This window comes from Athene cunicularia (genome assembly GCF_003259725.1).
Source record: "Athene cunicularia isolate RWA chromosome 23 unlocalized genomic scaffold, athCun1 chr23_part2, whole genome shotgun sequence".
Taxonomy (NCBI): domain Eukaryota; kingdom Metazoa; phylum Chordata; class Aves; order Strigiformes; family Strigidae; genus Athene; species Athene cunicularia.
In genome coordinates, this window is record NW_020799131.1 from 361,849 (window position 1) to 377,844 (window position 15,996).

Here is a 15,996-nt window from a genome sequence, read left to right on the forward strand (position 1 = left end):
AGGCATCAGTAGTTGGGTAATGAACAATTAAATGAAATTGCTGTGTTTCAGACCATCTAGCTGGATGAGCCTCATCATCTCTGCTGGGCCAAATCTATGATATAATTTCAGCAAGGCTCATGAAATTAAAAGAGTGCCAAATTAGAGTGATTGCCTGTGATCTGCTCCAACAGGGACTTTTGCTAAGGCTGGCCAGCTGTGAGAATGAAAACCTTCCCAAAAAGAGCAGTCCTGAGAGCCACCAGCATGTCCTGCGGACAGCCGAGCAGCTCTGAGGTCACTGAGGACTGGGTAAGCATGCTTCCCCCTACAGTGCTGCTTGTACCGGCTTTTTATTTTGGCTTCTGTGGGCAGAGTGCCACTGGGAGAGATCATGCTGAGCCAAAAAACTGCGGGTGTGCTTGCCTTTATTTTATTATTTAGCCTTACATGATTTTTAGCAATTATCTAAACGTCTTATTTTTTTCATTACTATAAATTCGGGAAAGCTACTGGTTGGGCATGGTGAGTGAACGCAGAAGAACCTAACAAGGTGAATTAAACACCCACTATTCTTTGCTTGGGGGAGATTTTAAGCAGGGTTGACATCTTTATCCATTGACTTGAGGCAGTTCAGGCAAAAAGATGTGTATTGGTGTTAACTTGGGTGTTTCCTCTCTTTGATCATTCTGAGTCACTCAACCTTCATGTTCTTCTCTTGCTTCTTGGCAAGTGGCATGTCCAGTGGGGTGAAGAGTTCAGTGTCAGCACTAGGGGGGGTTTTGGTTGTCCCAGTGCCCTCAGAATATCTTGGACCACGGGTGTTGGGAGCTCCCAACATGCAGGGATCTCCATCTGACACTTGTCCTTCATGTCCTGCTGCTCCTCTACTTTTTTTTCAGCTTACAGTAAGAAGGTGCCTTTGTGGCAGACTGGCTCTGGGCTTTGAGAGGCAAAGGGGACTCTGCTGTCCCCAGCGACCCTCATTTGGGGGGGTTGGCCCTGCTCTCCTGGAGGAGAATGGTTCAAGTGCTGGTTCTGCTCTTCAGTGAAGGAGCTGGAGTGGATCCAGACGCTCGTCTCTTGGAGAGGCGGGGGAGGCAACTGGCTGGCATGGCAGAGCTGAGGTGGCTTGAAGGATGAGCAGGATTGCAACTCGGCACGTTTGTTCACGCTGCTCTTCTCGGGAAGTGAAAGCATTCGGGTGGATGATGATGAGCGGCTGGGTAAGGATGTTTTATAATCGAATTATTCTTTACTTTTACTGTAGGTTGAAAACTTAATCAGCCATCATAATGTGGTTTAGTGCTGAATATTCCCCACAAAACTCCTGACAGGTGAGCGAGTATTACGATTTTGGTTGAACAGTTCATTCAAGGTCATGCAGCAGGCTTATGTTAAAAGCAGAATTTGGAAGATCCTGGTTCGAGGTGCTTCTTGCACAAGGAGCAATGTGCGAATCAAGCTGTGCATTGCACACTGCCCTTTTAAAAATACAACAAATATAACTCCTTCGAACGCCCCATGTGGCTTGGAATTCAGCTGCGGTTTATATTCTTGTTGTATGAGAAAATTAGGTGTGTAGCACTTTTATCCCTGTCTTATTTACGAGCAGTGGGAGAACGTCGTGTGAAATGTGAGGCGACAACATCGTTTAAGGTGCCAAGCCTTCCAGAAAGGGAGGGGATGTATATCCAGCTAGACTGCCTTTAGCCCTGAGCTGCTCTGGGGCACTGGATGTTTATGCCACCTCCAGTACATTAAATCTTTTGTGTGGAGACATAATCCTTTGTTATGACATTAGTAGAGGTAGCTGTTATGGAAATGATTGTGAAATCCCTCATCTTACAGAACAGGAGCAGAAGAAGGTGCATCTGAGGTGGTTTGCACTGCGCTAACGCTCTCCAGCCTCAAATCCCAAGGCTTTCCAGGTGCTAATTAATTAGTCAAGAGTTGGAGTCGTCTGTTTTCAGCAGGGGACAAACAGTGGCATAGGCCGCGTGGAGGCTGATCTTGTGTTGCGCAGGGACCTGAAAGGACCTGAGTAAAATGCAGGGCTTGATTCCCAGCTGAGCTGCCCTGCACTTAGAGGCTGGAAGGGAGGAGACGCAATTGAAATGACCCACTACACACTCCCTATATTTTTCTTCATCTTCTGTCCTACTTCCCCGCACACCCTGCTGGGATGAGGTAGGGGCTGTATGGCACAGTGCACTCTGCGTACGCTCCTGCCCCTTGCTTTATGTTGTCCCAAAGTAATTACACAGATCTTTCACCTCTTCTATCCTGGACTCCAAGACATGGCTCCATCTTTTTAAGGCCACTTCGCGTGCAGCACAGAGGATTCCTGTCCGGTACCCAACCTGCTCTGTCATGCCCCAGGCCAGCAAGGACTAAGAGTGCCCTCTGCTGCACTCCTTCTCCTCATCTTCCCATGGCAGCATTCCGCTTTGCTCTTTGGGAATAAACAAAACAATTCTTTAATACACAAAACAACTCTTTCATATTCCAGAAGTCTTTTTGTGCTGGCTGTGCAGATGCCTGGTTCTGTATTTCAGCAGCAAACAGAACATGCTCCGAGATAAAAAAGTGTTATATCCTGCATCAATCCCGAGGTGCAAATAAAGCCCAATGGGGGACTGCTGTCCTTTATCAATAACCGTCACCCGTAGCTTTTCATTGCCTGGTAAAACAAACAGCTCCTCGTTGTAGGAGTTCAGACAGCAGCCTTTATAGTCATGAAACTTTCATTTCTCAGAGCTGGCAGCAGCAAGCGCTGGTGATGCACGGTCAGTTAGGGTACCTAATTGTGCCTAACAGCGCTGAACTTTCCATCTCTCCCTCCTGTTCAAAGGAAAAACATTGAGCCCCACAAAGCTGTGCTTATTTAAGTCCTCAGCTCTTGCAGCCAAAGAGGAATGGATGTAGGTAGGGAAGGGGGGGGGGTGTGTGTGTCAAGAAAGCTGTCCCAGGCTTCATACTTCTGGAGTCAAAAAGAGGAAAAATTAAAAAATAATAATCCTGCTTTTACTGGGATTTGATTTACCCACGTGGAAAGTAACCAAGCTGCAGGCTGCGCCGGCAGCCCCGTAACCGCCAGGGCCACAGGAATCTGCTCATGTTCCCTGGAATTTGGACATTTTTTGTTGCACCCATTTCGGCTTGCTTTCCAGATTGTCACTCAAGCGCGGGGCACGCCCCCTCCAGGAGGCTATTTAAAGAGGAGCTGGTGTGCAACTTTCTCCAAAGAGAGAGGAGAAATTCCGAAGGAGAAGGAGTGAGTCAGTCGGCAGCCTGAAACCCCTCCCTTCCCTTTACTTAGGATGTCTGGCAACTTGGGGACAGTGACCTGGACCCTGTTCCTCCTCCTCCCTGCGCCTGGCTGGGTATGTATTGCACTGCAGCAGCTCCCTTTGCTGGCTGGGCATTGCAGCTTCTGGCTTTGATGCATGCGAATGCTTTAGGCTGAATAACTCTTCCCAGCTGCCACCTGCAGAAGGTTTCTGAGAGACGTTTGGCTGTTAGCAGAGCAGTGCAAATGCACTGTGTAACTAAATCACGCTCGGAGCTGCACCGCGCGTAACGCCTGTCATCTGCGGACCTCAGAGCTCTTGGCAAATGTGAATGGATTTCGCTTCACTCCACTCTTGTGAGCTAGAAGCCAGCCCTGGTTTACAAGGGGGGAGAAGAGAACAGAGAGAGGTGAAGTCACTGAGTTTATGTCACTGCAAGGAATAAAAATCTTATATCCCAGTTCCTTACCATCACCGTCCTTCCTCAGCTGCCACTGAATCCACCCATGTGCTCCCAAAAACAGTGATCCCGAGAGGGAAATTAGACTGCAGCCTCTCCAGAGCAGGATTTGTGCCTGGTTTTCTGTTAATACAAGTGTTTTTCAGAGCAGCTGATTCTGCTTAGGACTTCTGTGTGCTGTTACAGTGCCAGTAATAGCAGGAAGGTTGCTGCAGTCATTAATGTATCTAAATTGCAGTAAATGCCTCTTGGATCGGTGAAGAGATCGGGTTCGCAGAGCCACTGTGCCTTGCACGGCTTATTGTGCTGATAGATGCAATAAACAACTGCTTAACAAGGTTGTTTGATTGTTCCTGGCAGCACCCAGCGTGTGCCAGCCCCTTTCCTGCCAGGCAAGGTGTCCTGTGCACCCAACACTTCTGTCATCTGGGGGTAACTTCCCCGGTTTGGGATGGTCTTCTTGATCCTTGCACAAACGCAGCCTTGCCAGCACCAGACTGGTCATACAAATGGTAGCAGTGAATCCCACCACCATGACCATTTATGATTACCAAATTTGTTATTTTTCCCAAGAAAGGTTGGACCAGGTGATCCCTGAGGTCCCTTCCAACCTGGTGTTCTATGGTTCTGTGGTGACTCTGAGGTGATGTCATTTTCCCTAAACCTGTCAAATGCCTCAGAAATGGGACTTTTGACTTTCTTTGAGCCCTGAGAGTGGTGTTTAGTGGACGGAGCAAGGAAACAAGAGCTGTTGCTCCTGAATCTCCCTCCCGTGTTGTTTGGAGGTAAGAGTAGAAGCAGGCTTGCTGGGAGTTATGTTTAGCTCTGCCAGGCTTAGCCAGGGCAAGTCTCCGTGCCTCTGCTCTGTTTGTGAAATGGGGACAGTGGTTCTGGTCCTTGTACAGTGTGCTGCAGCAACATTGGGAAGGTGCCTTGAGAGCCCATGGTGGAGGGAGAGCGGGTATTATCCATGATAATTCACTGTTTGGAGTGTGTGAGTAGCTGTGTTTGGGCTGCTTTATCTACTGCCAGTCTTGGAGCAGGAAGGAGAACCAGTTACGTGTTTATTGTCTACTTCTACCTTGCAGCGTTAACCCCTGGCTCCCAAAGCACTTTTCAAACAGCTATCTCAGCTTCAAAACGCTCCTTTCCCAGCCCTTTGAATGCAGTCACGAGCCCAAATGCATTTTAAAAATCCTCTTTGGTTTGGCCCTCTAAGCTGGTTCCCTGACATTGACTGGTCAGGAATGAGAAGCCCTGACGATGCCACAGAACTGCTGCAGTGGTGTGAGCTCGTGTCCCCCTACTCGTGCCTTCCTGAGGGTGTAAGGGGAAGAGCTTTTATATGAGTATGAAGCAGGAAGAACACTCTCATTTTTTTCTTTCCCCCCAGGTAACTGGGTTTGGTGCTGGCAGTTGGTAGGAAGCTTGTTCTGGCTTGTCAGCTGAGCAGATGGGACCTGGTAGTCAGTGGTGGAGAACACGCATGGAGCACAGGCAAGGGAACCCTCCAGTCAGGCAGTTTGAACTCCCACTGAGGCTTGGCCATCTCTTGGGGTCCTGGGAGAGGCAGATTTACACATGGTGTTTGTGATTGAAATGAGAGTTGCCAGCAATGCCAGGAGCAGGGAGAGCTGATGTTCCAGGCTTTAGCACTTTACTGAATCTGTAGCCTTGATCTGGTTCTGTTCTGCTGCTCTCAGAGTTCACAGAAACACACTGCTAACCTCAACAGAAACAAGGTCAAGGCTATAGTGAAGTGAGGATCCTGCTCAGTGAAGGTAAAAGTGTAGTTTCGGGGACAGACCCTTCTGCAGAGGCAAGAAAAGGAAAGGTTCTCTAAGTTGAATCCCTCTGCACCCAGGGCAGTGGCATGTTATGTGGAATCGTTGGTCTTTGTGTTACGTATGTGTCTGTAGCAAAGCCCTGAATGTGAGTCCTTGTAGTTCTTTGGGACAGCTTGGGCAGTTGCCATGCTGTATTGAAACAGCTCCTGCAAGCAGTCCTTGAAAATACTGCAGGGTGGAGGGTGCTCCATGCAAACGCAATATCATCCATTATTGAGCCCATTTGAAATTGCTGTGCAAGCGAATTAAGTAATGGAGAGCTCTAGGAAGTTGGTTCAATGTTGACTTTCTACCAGCTGTTCCCAACTCAAGAAGTTCCCCTCGCCAGCCAGTTATTCAGTGCTCACTGTTGAGTGTGCACGAGCCAAAAAAGATTTCAGCTCATTCTCTCCTCTCCTGGGCCCTGTGAGAGGAGCGGGAATTATAAATAGCATGAGCTGACTTTGCTCACTAATAAAACAAGCAACGAGGAGCCCAAGCACACCCTGGGCCCAGGTGGACTGGGTGATGAAGAGAGGCATGTCTGAGCTGAGTGACTGGAAAATCTTGAAGTATTGGAAAACCTCAAAGTATTGAAAAGAGCCCTGCAAACACGGATGAATTGGGTCTTTTAAGCTGTGCCTCTGCTCACAGGTGGGGGAAATGAGGCCCAGCAGAGTCACCCAGCAGGTCTGATACGTTGGAGATCTCAATCCAGATGTTCTTGTGCTGAAAAGCAGCTGTAATACAATAAGGAAGCGAAGCTGATTGTGAACAGAAGGTAAAACCAGGTGGTCTGGTTTCTTTGGGTGAGTTATTAAAGGAAATAAACAGCTCCAACAATGATTAATGAAGGCGAGAAAGAAAACTTGGTTGGGTTTAATTCCACTGTGTTCTCTGTTATCCTGGAAGAGGTTGTTTTGGTTTGTTTTTCAGTAGGAGAGCTATTTTGAGAGTGTTTCTTTATATGGCCTGTGGCTGACACTGCATTGGAAAATGCTTGTTGTCATTATTTTTTTAAGTGCATGGATTGCATCTTAATATAGGTTCTGTGTTAGGAATGCTTTGCCTCTTTTATGATCTCATGTACCCCCCACCCACTCATCCCTGGTTGAATAACACGTCCTTCTGGCAGCTACAGCGGTTGCATACATGAAAAAACAGTAGGAAAGCATTTCTGTATTTTTAGTGTCTTTTAATGCACTTCATCAGTCGGGAAGAGATCCCCGTGACACGCCGGCTCCCCGCGAGTGGCTCTGAGGCTGCTGTCTGGGAACAGCTGGGCCACAGGCGGGAGAGGCTTGTTTCCAAAATACTTTGTGCTCGGAGGTTTTCAAGGAGAATTATACTGATTCCTGCTGAGCAGGGTGAGACTCCGGGAGGACTTGTGTGTTAGGATTCAGCCTGATCCCTGTCCTACACCATACTGTGCTGGTTGTGACAGAAGTACAAAGCAGTTGGCATCTTCTGACCCCATGTGAGCTAAAGTCCCAGCAGCTGTTATGAGCAACAGTCGAAACAGCTGGAACAGTTTTACTACTGTTATTGGTGACAAACACAATATCCAAGGAAGCTATTTCACAAGCGAGGGCTGGATGGGATATAACAAGTGCAAACAGAGCCTTAACAAGATATTTTTTTGACCCTCTGTTCCCCCCTCCCGCCCGCCCTCAGGCTCTTTCTGGCTGCTGCAGCCCCTCTCCCTGCGTGGCAGTGGCGGGGTCTGGCAGCGGGGCTGTGAGGGCTCTGCTCTCCTCTTCAGCCCAGCCCACAGCAGTACAGCATCCCAAAGCGGCATCCTCTCCCTGCAAGGGCTGAATCGGCCCCGCTGGGGTGGGAGCTGGCCTGTGCCGGGCAGTGCCTGAGGGCTGCAGATTGGAGTAGTGCTCTTGCACCCTGCTGTACCACCTGGAGAATTTTAGTGGGCAGAAGCTGAACAGAAAACCAGGCTGGAGTTGGCACACTGGTGTTTCTGAGGAGGTATAAGAGGATCTTTAGTGACCTTTCACAGTCGTGGTTTTACATCTTGCCCAAATCTGGGCACATCCAGAGCCGAGGCTGGTGTATCTGCTCCAAGCTGACTAAGGACATGAATGCCACAGAGTTCTTGGAGTATTTGAAGTCCTGGGGTTTGGGGAGAAGATAACTAACCCTCCTTCAGACATAGCCTGATCTTTGTTTGACATCCAAAGTGGCATAAAAGCCAAGGGTGGGTTCCAAGAGGTGGCCAGCACTTCTGAGGTGCAGTGGGGCAGCTGTAGGTTCACGAGGTCCCCAGGAAGGTTGGTCACGCTGTGTTCCCTGGAAAGGGGAAAGAAGAGCACACATCTCTGGGAATAACAAGAAAGTTTGAGATCCAGGGGACAAAATGAGACTTGGGAGCTTTCGGGTCGGTTTTCAGGGCTGCCGCAGTTCTGCTGGCTGGCTTTGGGTGAGTCCTTCGCTGTGCGCCTCACTTCTTCCATCTTCGGGCTGGGGCTGCTGCTGCAGAGTGCTTTGATGTTTTCTTCTGAGCCGTGCTACGTAAGAGCTGGGAATTGCTTACTGTTAATAATTACTGTTTTATTGCTTCCAGGGAAGCGGGGGGCTGAGCTGCGCGTGGGACTCCGAGCTACTGCTTGTCCTGTTTGTTTTGGCCCTGCTTCCCAGAGGCATCTTTTTTGTTTCCTTGAGCTCCAGATGAGTTAGGGGTGAGAAAAAGATTAGTCCTGTGAGTCCTCAGGAGCTGCACGCACGTGCTCTGCAGCAGGACTCTCCGGTGGAGGGTGAAGTCAGCCTTCTCTCCTCTTGATGGGGTGTCTGTGCTTGAAGCAGAGTCGTGTTTTTCATTTCTGTGCCTGGCTGGCTTGCGGGAGACTCATTCTCTCCATGGCTTGTCTGCCCTCCAGGTAGAACCGCAGGCCTGCACGTATCCATGCCAGTGTCCCTCCCAGCCTCTGCAGTGCCCCGCTGGCACCAGCCATGTGTTGGATGCCTGTGGTTGCTGCAAGGTGTGTGCCAGGCAGCTTGGCGAGCTCTGTTCCCTGCAGAAACCCTGTGATCATCACAAGGGACTCTACTGCGACTTCTCCAAAATCCACAGAGGCAGCGGGATCTGCTTAGGTGAGAGCTGTATGTTCTGTTACTGTGCGGTTTTCTTGTGGCCCCTTCAGCCCTCTGCCCGCAGACCTCCCAGAAAACCCGAGGCGTCATCAGAATTTCCTGTAGTGCTCGGAGATTCATCCAGCACCAGGGATGCTGTGCCAGCCCACCGAGCCAACAGATTCACTGATACCAATACACACACAACCCACTTCCTCCTGCAGTGAAGGATGTTTCCGAAGGCACAGGTTGGGGTTTGTTCCTGTGACACTGTTAGGAGACATCCTCTAGCCCTGGAGTACCTGTGGGTAAATATCAGCAATCTGGACTTTTACTGGAAAGTAGAGTTGCTTGGAAAACCTCACCCAAAATCTCGCTGCCTTGCCCTGCAGACTGGCACTTGGCACTCGCCTGCTGACATGCAAGAGCCGTACTGAATTTCTGGCCGTAGCACGTGGGTGGAAAGAGCTGAACAACTTGTTTGCAAAATAGTGTATATGTAGAACATGAGAATTACTGAGCCAGGTAAATAAAGATGCAGACCTGTTTTCTCTCCTGGTGCCTCTTTTCAGCCAGAAAAGAAAAAAAAATATGATTTTCTTTTTTGTTTAGTAGCTATTTTTAGAGCGTGTAAAAATTATTGTGATGTAGAGGGGAAAAAAAAAAAAAAGGTATTTCCTCAGTCTCCTGTTCTTTGTTTAAAGACAAGACTCCTCTGCTCCTGTCTCTGCCAGGAACTGACCATTTTAATCCAAGGTTTCCGAAATAGTCAGGAGGGCTGGAAGGCTGATGTGATCGCTCTGTCCAGCCACCACACGGGGCGTCTCTGGAAACGCTCCGGCAGCCGCTGCGCTCGCACCAACCAGAGACAGGGGCCTTGGGCGTCGGGCTGGAGCTGTTGGCAGTGCCAGGATCACATACCATTGTTTAAACTCCAAATAATGAATTTAACTCGTAGAAGGTGTTATCTCCTTTCTTTTCAGACGTTTTTAGAAGTGATTTGTTTCATTTTCCTCCCCTGGTTGTTGTGATCTTTAGAAGCCACATGAGCTTCCCAGTACTGTCTGTAGGTATTGATACACCGAGGAGCTGAGGATCGAGGCTTAACAAGGTAAATGTGGGTGTAATAACATCCAGAGGGTGTAAGCTGTAGACTGCCTAATTCAGAATGGAAATGAGGTGTGGTTTTGTAGAGTAAAGGTAGCTAAATCACCAGAACAATTCATTCAGGAGTCTCCATCTCGAAGACTTCACATGAAGAACATAAAGAAACACATCATCATGATGTGTTGGGTTTGGTACAAAGATTTTGGAGTGAGAATCCCAGATCCCTGCTGTGTAGGAAATCAGACTTGAAGACCACAACTGCCTTTAAATGAAAAATTAAGATTTTCGTGGCAAAAAAAGTCCATGGTGAACACAGACCAGGGTATTTCCCTGAGTTGGACTGTGGATTTGGGACATATCCTTGGGTGATATTTTTGTGATGCCCACACTGATCTCTTAGAAGATGAGGGGTTTTGGAAGCACTGAAGGGAGCTGAAGGTGGAGTGATGAATTGACTGAAGGGAAAAATCAGTGTTTGTGGGTAGAGAAGTGTTGTCGTCACAAAAGACACATCTGATGGGAGCAGAAAGGAGCAGAGAGGTGTTCAGGTGTCACGGGAAAAGCTTCTAGGTTGGGTACCAGCCTGAAGGCCACATCAGAAGAGAAAAGAAGGGAACTATCAGAGTGAAAATTGCGATTTGTTTGATGTTACCACAGAGTGTAGCACTTCATGTGTTACAGAGGAGTTAATCCCTTCCCACAGAGACCTTGGAGTAACAGAAAGGTGGAGACGATCCTGTAGTAACGAGAGTAGGAGCACCTAAGAGTGTCAGGGTGGCCTGGGTGGGTGCAGGGAGCTGGCAGAGCTGCAGTGACCAGAGCAGCTCACTCGAGCTCTGCCGTATTCCCCACAGAAAAGGGCAAAAGTCTCCCGGGCTGGACTCGGTGTTTGGAGGGGGGTGGTGGCAGTGGTGCCAAGCGGAGCTGGTAAATAAAGAGCCGACTCACTCCGCTGGCACAATCCCTTTTGGTGCTTTAATTGGATCAGGTCAACAGGAAAGTGAGGTCATTGGAGGGTACTGAAGGGCATGACAAATGATTGAATTCTGAAAACATAATAAAACCCCTGAGCATGCTGCCATTCCTTGGGTGGGGAGGAGTGCTGCTGAGGGAACAGCACGATCTGTTCATTGGGAAGGGAGAGGGCTTGAGCTAAAAAACAGCGAAAGAGGATTTAAAAATAAGTATGAATGGTTGTGTAGAGGGAAAGTGGATGGCTTCCCCTCTGATGGAAAAAGTGAGGATTTTGAAACTTCTAAGTAGGAGCACAGGAGTATTTTTATACCAATGGCATTGAAAAGAGTTGCAAGTTGAGATCCAGCTCTGGTTAGAAACAAGGCATTAGCAGCCCGGAAGGATTTGTGTCCCCTCAAGGACTAGGTGGGATGGAAAGTGGCTCTCGCTCCATGTTTGGTCCAAACTCTTTCTGTCTGAGACAATGTTCCACGGGTGAGCAGGACTAAGGGGAAAATAGATCAGGTTTCCTGGTAAGCCTCCGCAAGCAGCCAAGAATCCTTCGTTTTGGTAACTTCCCAATAGAGGTTTGCATGAATTTTTTTGTTTTTTAAGGGTCAGGATTGCAGAAAGCAGCAGCTGATGAGAACTGTCCAAAAGCAGGATTTCTGTCCTGTGAACAACTCTGAGATTTCAACATTTCATTTCAGGCTGAAGGGGAAAAAAAAAAAAAAAAGTAGTAGTCTCAAAACTTTCCATGAGTTATTTAGAATACTTGCTTGGCTGTGTCAAAACTTTCCACTTCCATTATATCAAAATGTTTCATCTTGATCTTTATAGTATCTAAAATAATCACTCGAGCAAAATGCTTCCCCTATGGATACTGTCCAACACGTATTTTGGTTGAGCTATTGTAAGAGCATAAAGGAGATCTTTGATATTGAACTGAAATACTTCAGTTGTTTCTCATTGAAAACATTCTTGACATTGATCTGTGCCTGCAAAACTTAATCAAATGAGAGTTTTCTGCTGGAAAACTTCCACTGGAAGAATTTTGGCTAATACAGACGTAAGAACTTGTGAGAATTGCTCGCACCCCCAGGCTGAAGTTTGCTCCTATGTGTCAGATAATGGTTGTGTTCTCTCTTTTGCTCATCTAAGTTTTATTGGGAAGGAGTGAAGGACTCGTAGGAGGGCTGGGGATGAGAGATCTGGAGATCAGAAGAGAGAGAAATAGGAAAAGTTGTGGCTGGAAGGAAGAAGAGATTCACGCATCACAGAAGAGCCAAAAGGTCATAAACCCAAAGTGTTATTTTCCTTTTGTAGATACTGTTAGACATGTGGGGAACCAACTGCTCTTAGGAGAGTGTTGCCTTTCGGTCTCCTAGGAGTGTCGAGAAGCGAAGCTGCTGGCTCACGTGTCGTGTCAGGAATGTGTCTTGCACAACACCCCTGACTGGGGCACTCTGAGCTGGACAGGAAGGCCTCTGCCTGGAGCACAGGCTGTTTACAAGCCGTAAAGACAGAGTCCGCTCATCCAAGTGGAGAAGAGATTTATCTAGAGAACTTTGGGAGGTCTGGCACAGCTGGAGCCAACTTCCAAAAACTGGTGTCAGGAGTAGCCTTGGGTCCAGGGAGCCAAATATTAAATGTGCCAACTTGTGCTGCATCTGGCCCTGGGATGGCAGAGCCAGGGAGTCTGCACGTGGGCACTTGTCCCTGGTCAGGAGCCCTGCGGTCCCCTGGGGCAGAGGCTGTGCTGCCAGGCCCCTGCCATCCGCTCAGCTTCTCCTCCTCCTCCTCTTCCTCCTTCCCCCAGCTCACGAGGGCGCAACTTGTGACCTGCTGGGCAAGATCTACCACAACGGGGAGAGCTTCCAGCCCACCTGCAAGCTGCAGTGCATCTGCATGGACGGGGCCATCGGCTGCATCCCCCTCTGCTCCGACGACCTGCGGCTCCCGTCCCCCGAGTGCCCCAACCCCCGGCGGGTGAAATTTCGCAATAAGTGCTGTGAAGAGTGGATCTGTGAGGAGGGCAGCGAGGAGAACCGCTTCGAAACAGCCATGGCAGGTGAGTGGTGGGCAGAGGGGCCGGGAGCTGTTTGCTGGGGGATAGGGGTGGTTCCAAACTGCCTTTGGACTGGGGCCCTAAGTCACACCTGGTTTGGGACTGGTGCTAGCTGCTCACTTTGTGCACCGTGGTGTGGGTACCAGGTGTGGAGGGGCTACCCCAAACCCATTTGGGTGAGACCTCAGTGATGCTGGGGGGAGGCTCGCACACCCTCAGGTACCGCAGCAGAACTGGCTGGAGCTGGGCGGAGGTAGGAAACGGCCCCGTGCTTGATGTGTGCTCCTTCTGCTGAGAGGCTGAGGAGCTCACGGGATGGACCAGACCTTCGCTGCTGTCCCTGAAGAGTTAGGCCAAGTTGGGAGCGGCCACAGAGCTGCCACACTTTGTCCCAAGCCCTGAACCTTGCCTTGTGTCTCTGTCGTGGCTCAGTTTTCAGGGAGGATCCAGCACACAAACCGGAGCTGAATAACCTGCAGGAGAACTGCCTGGTGCAGACCACCGAGTGGAGCGCGTGCTCCAAGAGCTGCGGCATGGGCATCTCTGCCCGAGTGACCAACGACAACCCCCAGTGCCGCCTGGAGAAGGAGACCCGGCTCTGCATGGTCCGGCCCTGCGACTTCCCCGTGGAGAAAACCAAGGTACTGGGTGCGGGGAGAGGGGACACAACACCCTGGACGCCAGGGCTGGCCTAGCTAGGTGATTGTCTGGCACGAGCCTGTCTCACAGGGTTTGCTCTGCGCTCCCACTTTTTCTGTGTCCTGTCGCCTGGTGATGGAGACAGAGCACAGGCCTGCGTGGACCTTTTGTCTGATTGTCCTTGTTAACCCGTCTGCTCTCTCCCTAGAAGGGGAAGAAGTGTGTGCGGACCCCAAAGCCACGCCAGAGCCTCCACTTTGAGTTTTCGGGCTGCACCAGCACCCGTTCCTACCGGCCCAAGTTCTGCGGCAGCTGCACGGACGGCCGGTGCTGCACCCCCTACGTCACCAGCACCGTGGAGGTGGAGTTCCGCTGCCCCGAGGGGGACTTCTTCCAGCGGAAGATGATGTTCATCAAGATGTGCTCCTGCCATTACGACTGCCCCCGAGACAACGACATCTTCCTGGCCACGTATCACAGGAGGATGATTGGAGACCATGTCAAGACAGAGAGGCAGTAGCCCTCTCCGTGCCAGATCCAAAGGCCAAGGTGTCAAGAGGGCTCTGCAGCGCTTTCGTGGCTGCGTCCTGGGACAATGCAGCCTCTTCCCCCTCTGTGAGGGGCTGTGCTCTTCAGAACAGCACCATTTGCCATCAGCGGGCCCAGTGGCTTTCCTAACACGCCGAGGTGCGTGGGGGAACAGCTCCCTCTGCCCCAGGCTCTGACTTTCACCCGTGGTGGTGCGAAGGTCAGTGAAGGAACCAGAAACAGGCTTGAGCTGCAAACTTGATCCATGTTCCTGCTGAGCAGGTGGGAGAGTGGATCAAAGCCACATGGCTCCAGCCTGTCTCCAGCTGAGAGCACAGCGGGTACAACTCCCCGTGGCCACTGGCCTGCCAAAGCCATGGGACAGGGCAAGCCCAAGAGCCCTGAGCTTAAGCCGAGCTCTGGAACCTGCTTTCCAGCAGAGCAAGGCTCTGCTGCATGTTGATGCAAAGCTTCTTGGTGAGGAAAGTGGTCCTGGCTCCGTGCTGGGCTCCTGCTGTGTTTTAAAATTATTTTTGGCTAATTGGATCCAACAAGTTGGCAAAAGCTCTTCCCCATCCTTGTGCCCACCTTTCACCCTCCCACATGCTCTCCAGCCAGCAGCTCTGTTCTGGATCTCTTTGCTCCTAGAGAGGCCAGATCATTTGCTGGGCGACCCCTTCTCCAGGCAGCTCAAGGCTGAGATGTCTTTTTTTTTCCCCATTAAATTCTTTTTAGCTTGGGCTGCCAGTGAGGGTGCCAGCGAAGACAAGGAAACAGCGAGTTGTGTAGTGCCGCAGCAGGGGACGGAGCATGGCTCAGGGCCCCCTCCAGAAGATCTGAGCCCAGGAAGGATTTTCTTCACAGAAGAAAGGATTCGGCCAGGCTGTAGCTTTGCCCCTGGCACTGGTGGGGAATGTCCCTGGGGCCTGTTTCAGACCCAAGGAGCTCTTCTGGCATGAAATGGGGCTGAGCCAGGCTGCGGGAGCCACTCCTGGCAGATTTTGGTGCCATGACAAGCACGTCCTGTTGTGCCTTTCGATAATCTCTTCAGAAACGGCTCTGGGGTGGGAGAGGGGCTGGACTCCTCCAGCTCACACATCCACAGGGGGGCTTGCAGCTCCATTTTGGCTCCAGAGTCTTTCCTGGTGGGTCAGAAGTTGGAGGAACACAGTTCAGCTCTGGTCTCCCGGGGTGAGTTTAAGGCACTGGCAAGAGAAATGCCGGTATTTGTAGATAGAGCAGATCCTGTCGGGGGTCCCCGGGGCAGCAGCACAGGGAGCTGCGTGGTGCTGGGCTCTGCAGCAGTGGGATTCCCTTCTTGCCAAATCTGCCCTTAAGGATGAGCCGAGTGCTGGCCCATAGCTCCGGGAGAAGCCACCAGCACAGGAGCCGTCCCGTGAGGCCCCAGCCCGGCCGCAGCAGCAGCTCCACAGTATCTCTGAAATCTCACTAGTTGTGCTGATTTTTAGCAGAAACATCCACGTGAAGGGCCTGATCTCGTTCCTTTAATCTTCCCTGCTTTTCACTACGGGAAATCACGACGAGTTGCTGTCCCGGCGGGGCAGGAGCAGGGGCCACGCTGCAGCACCGAGGCTTTACCCCCCCACATCTCCCAGCCCACAGCAGGACCTGGTGCTCGGGGCCTGTGGCTCCTCTCAGCCTTCTCTTTTCTTCCTCTCTCAGCCTGCGGAAGCTCGTGAGCCTTCAGCCTCCTGTAATCAATTTGAACTGTAAATAATTTATCTGATGTTGTTTCTTGTTTTTTTTAAAGGCCTCTGTACAGTTCTTGTATCCTTTTAGCACAACCTTGCTTGGGGCCTTTTCTCCCCTTGCCCTCCAGGTCTGCTCTGAACTTTTCTCCTGCCTGTTTACACAGTTTCTGAGTGTAAAACTACGGTGAGGTTGCACTTTACTCAACGCTAATAAATATCGCTTTATTTTTTATATCCCTGGCAGCATCCCTCTGTGCAAGGCTCCTGCCTGGCTTCCCCTCCGGCCTTTCCCCAGTGCCACCAGCCTGGTGGGACCAGTGCTGGGACTGCTGAGGGCTGGTATGGAGGG

General features: G+C 50.5%; 1 protein-coding gene across 1 annotated transcript; it reads left to right on the forward strand.

Annotated features, from left to right (window-relative positions):
* The first annotated feature begins 3,054 nt into the window (after positions 1–3,054).
* On the forward strand, positions 3,055–15,872 carry LOC113488385 (connective tissue growth factor-like). The gene is made up of 5 exons (XM_026863513.1): positions 3,055–3,365; positions 8,447–8,660; positions 12,520–12,771; positions 13,201–13,409; positions 13,616–15,872. The coding sequence occupies exons 1-5, from the start codon at positions 3,303–3,305 to the stop codon at positions 13,925–13,927; spliced, it is 1,050 nt and encodes a 349-aa protein (XP_026719314.1). The 5' UTR covers positions 3,055–3,302; the 3' UTR covers positions 13,928–15,872.
* The last annotated feature ends 124 nt before the right edge of the window (positions 15,873–15,996 follow it).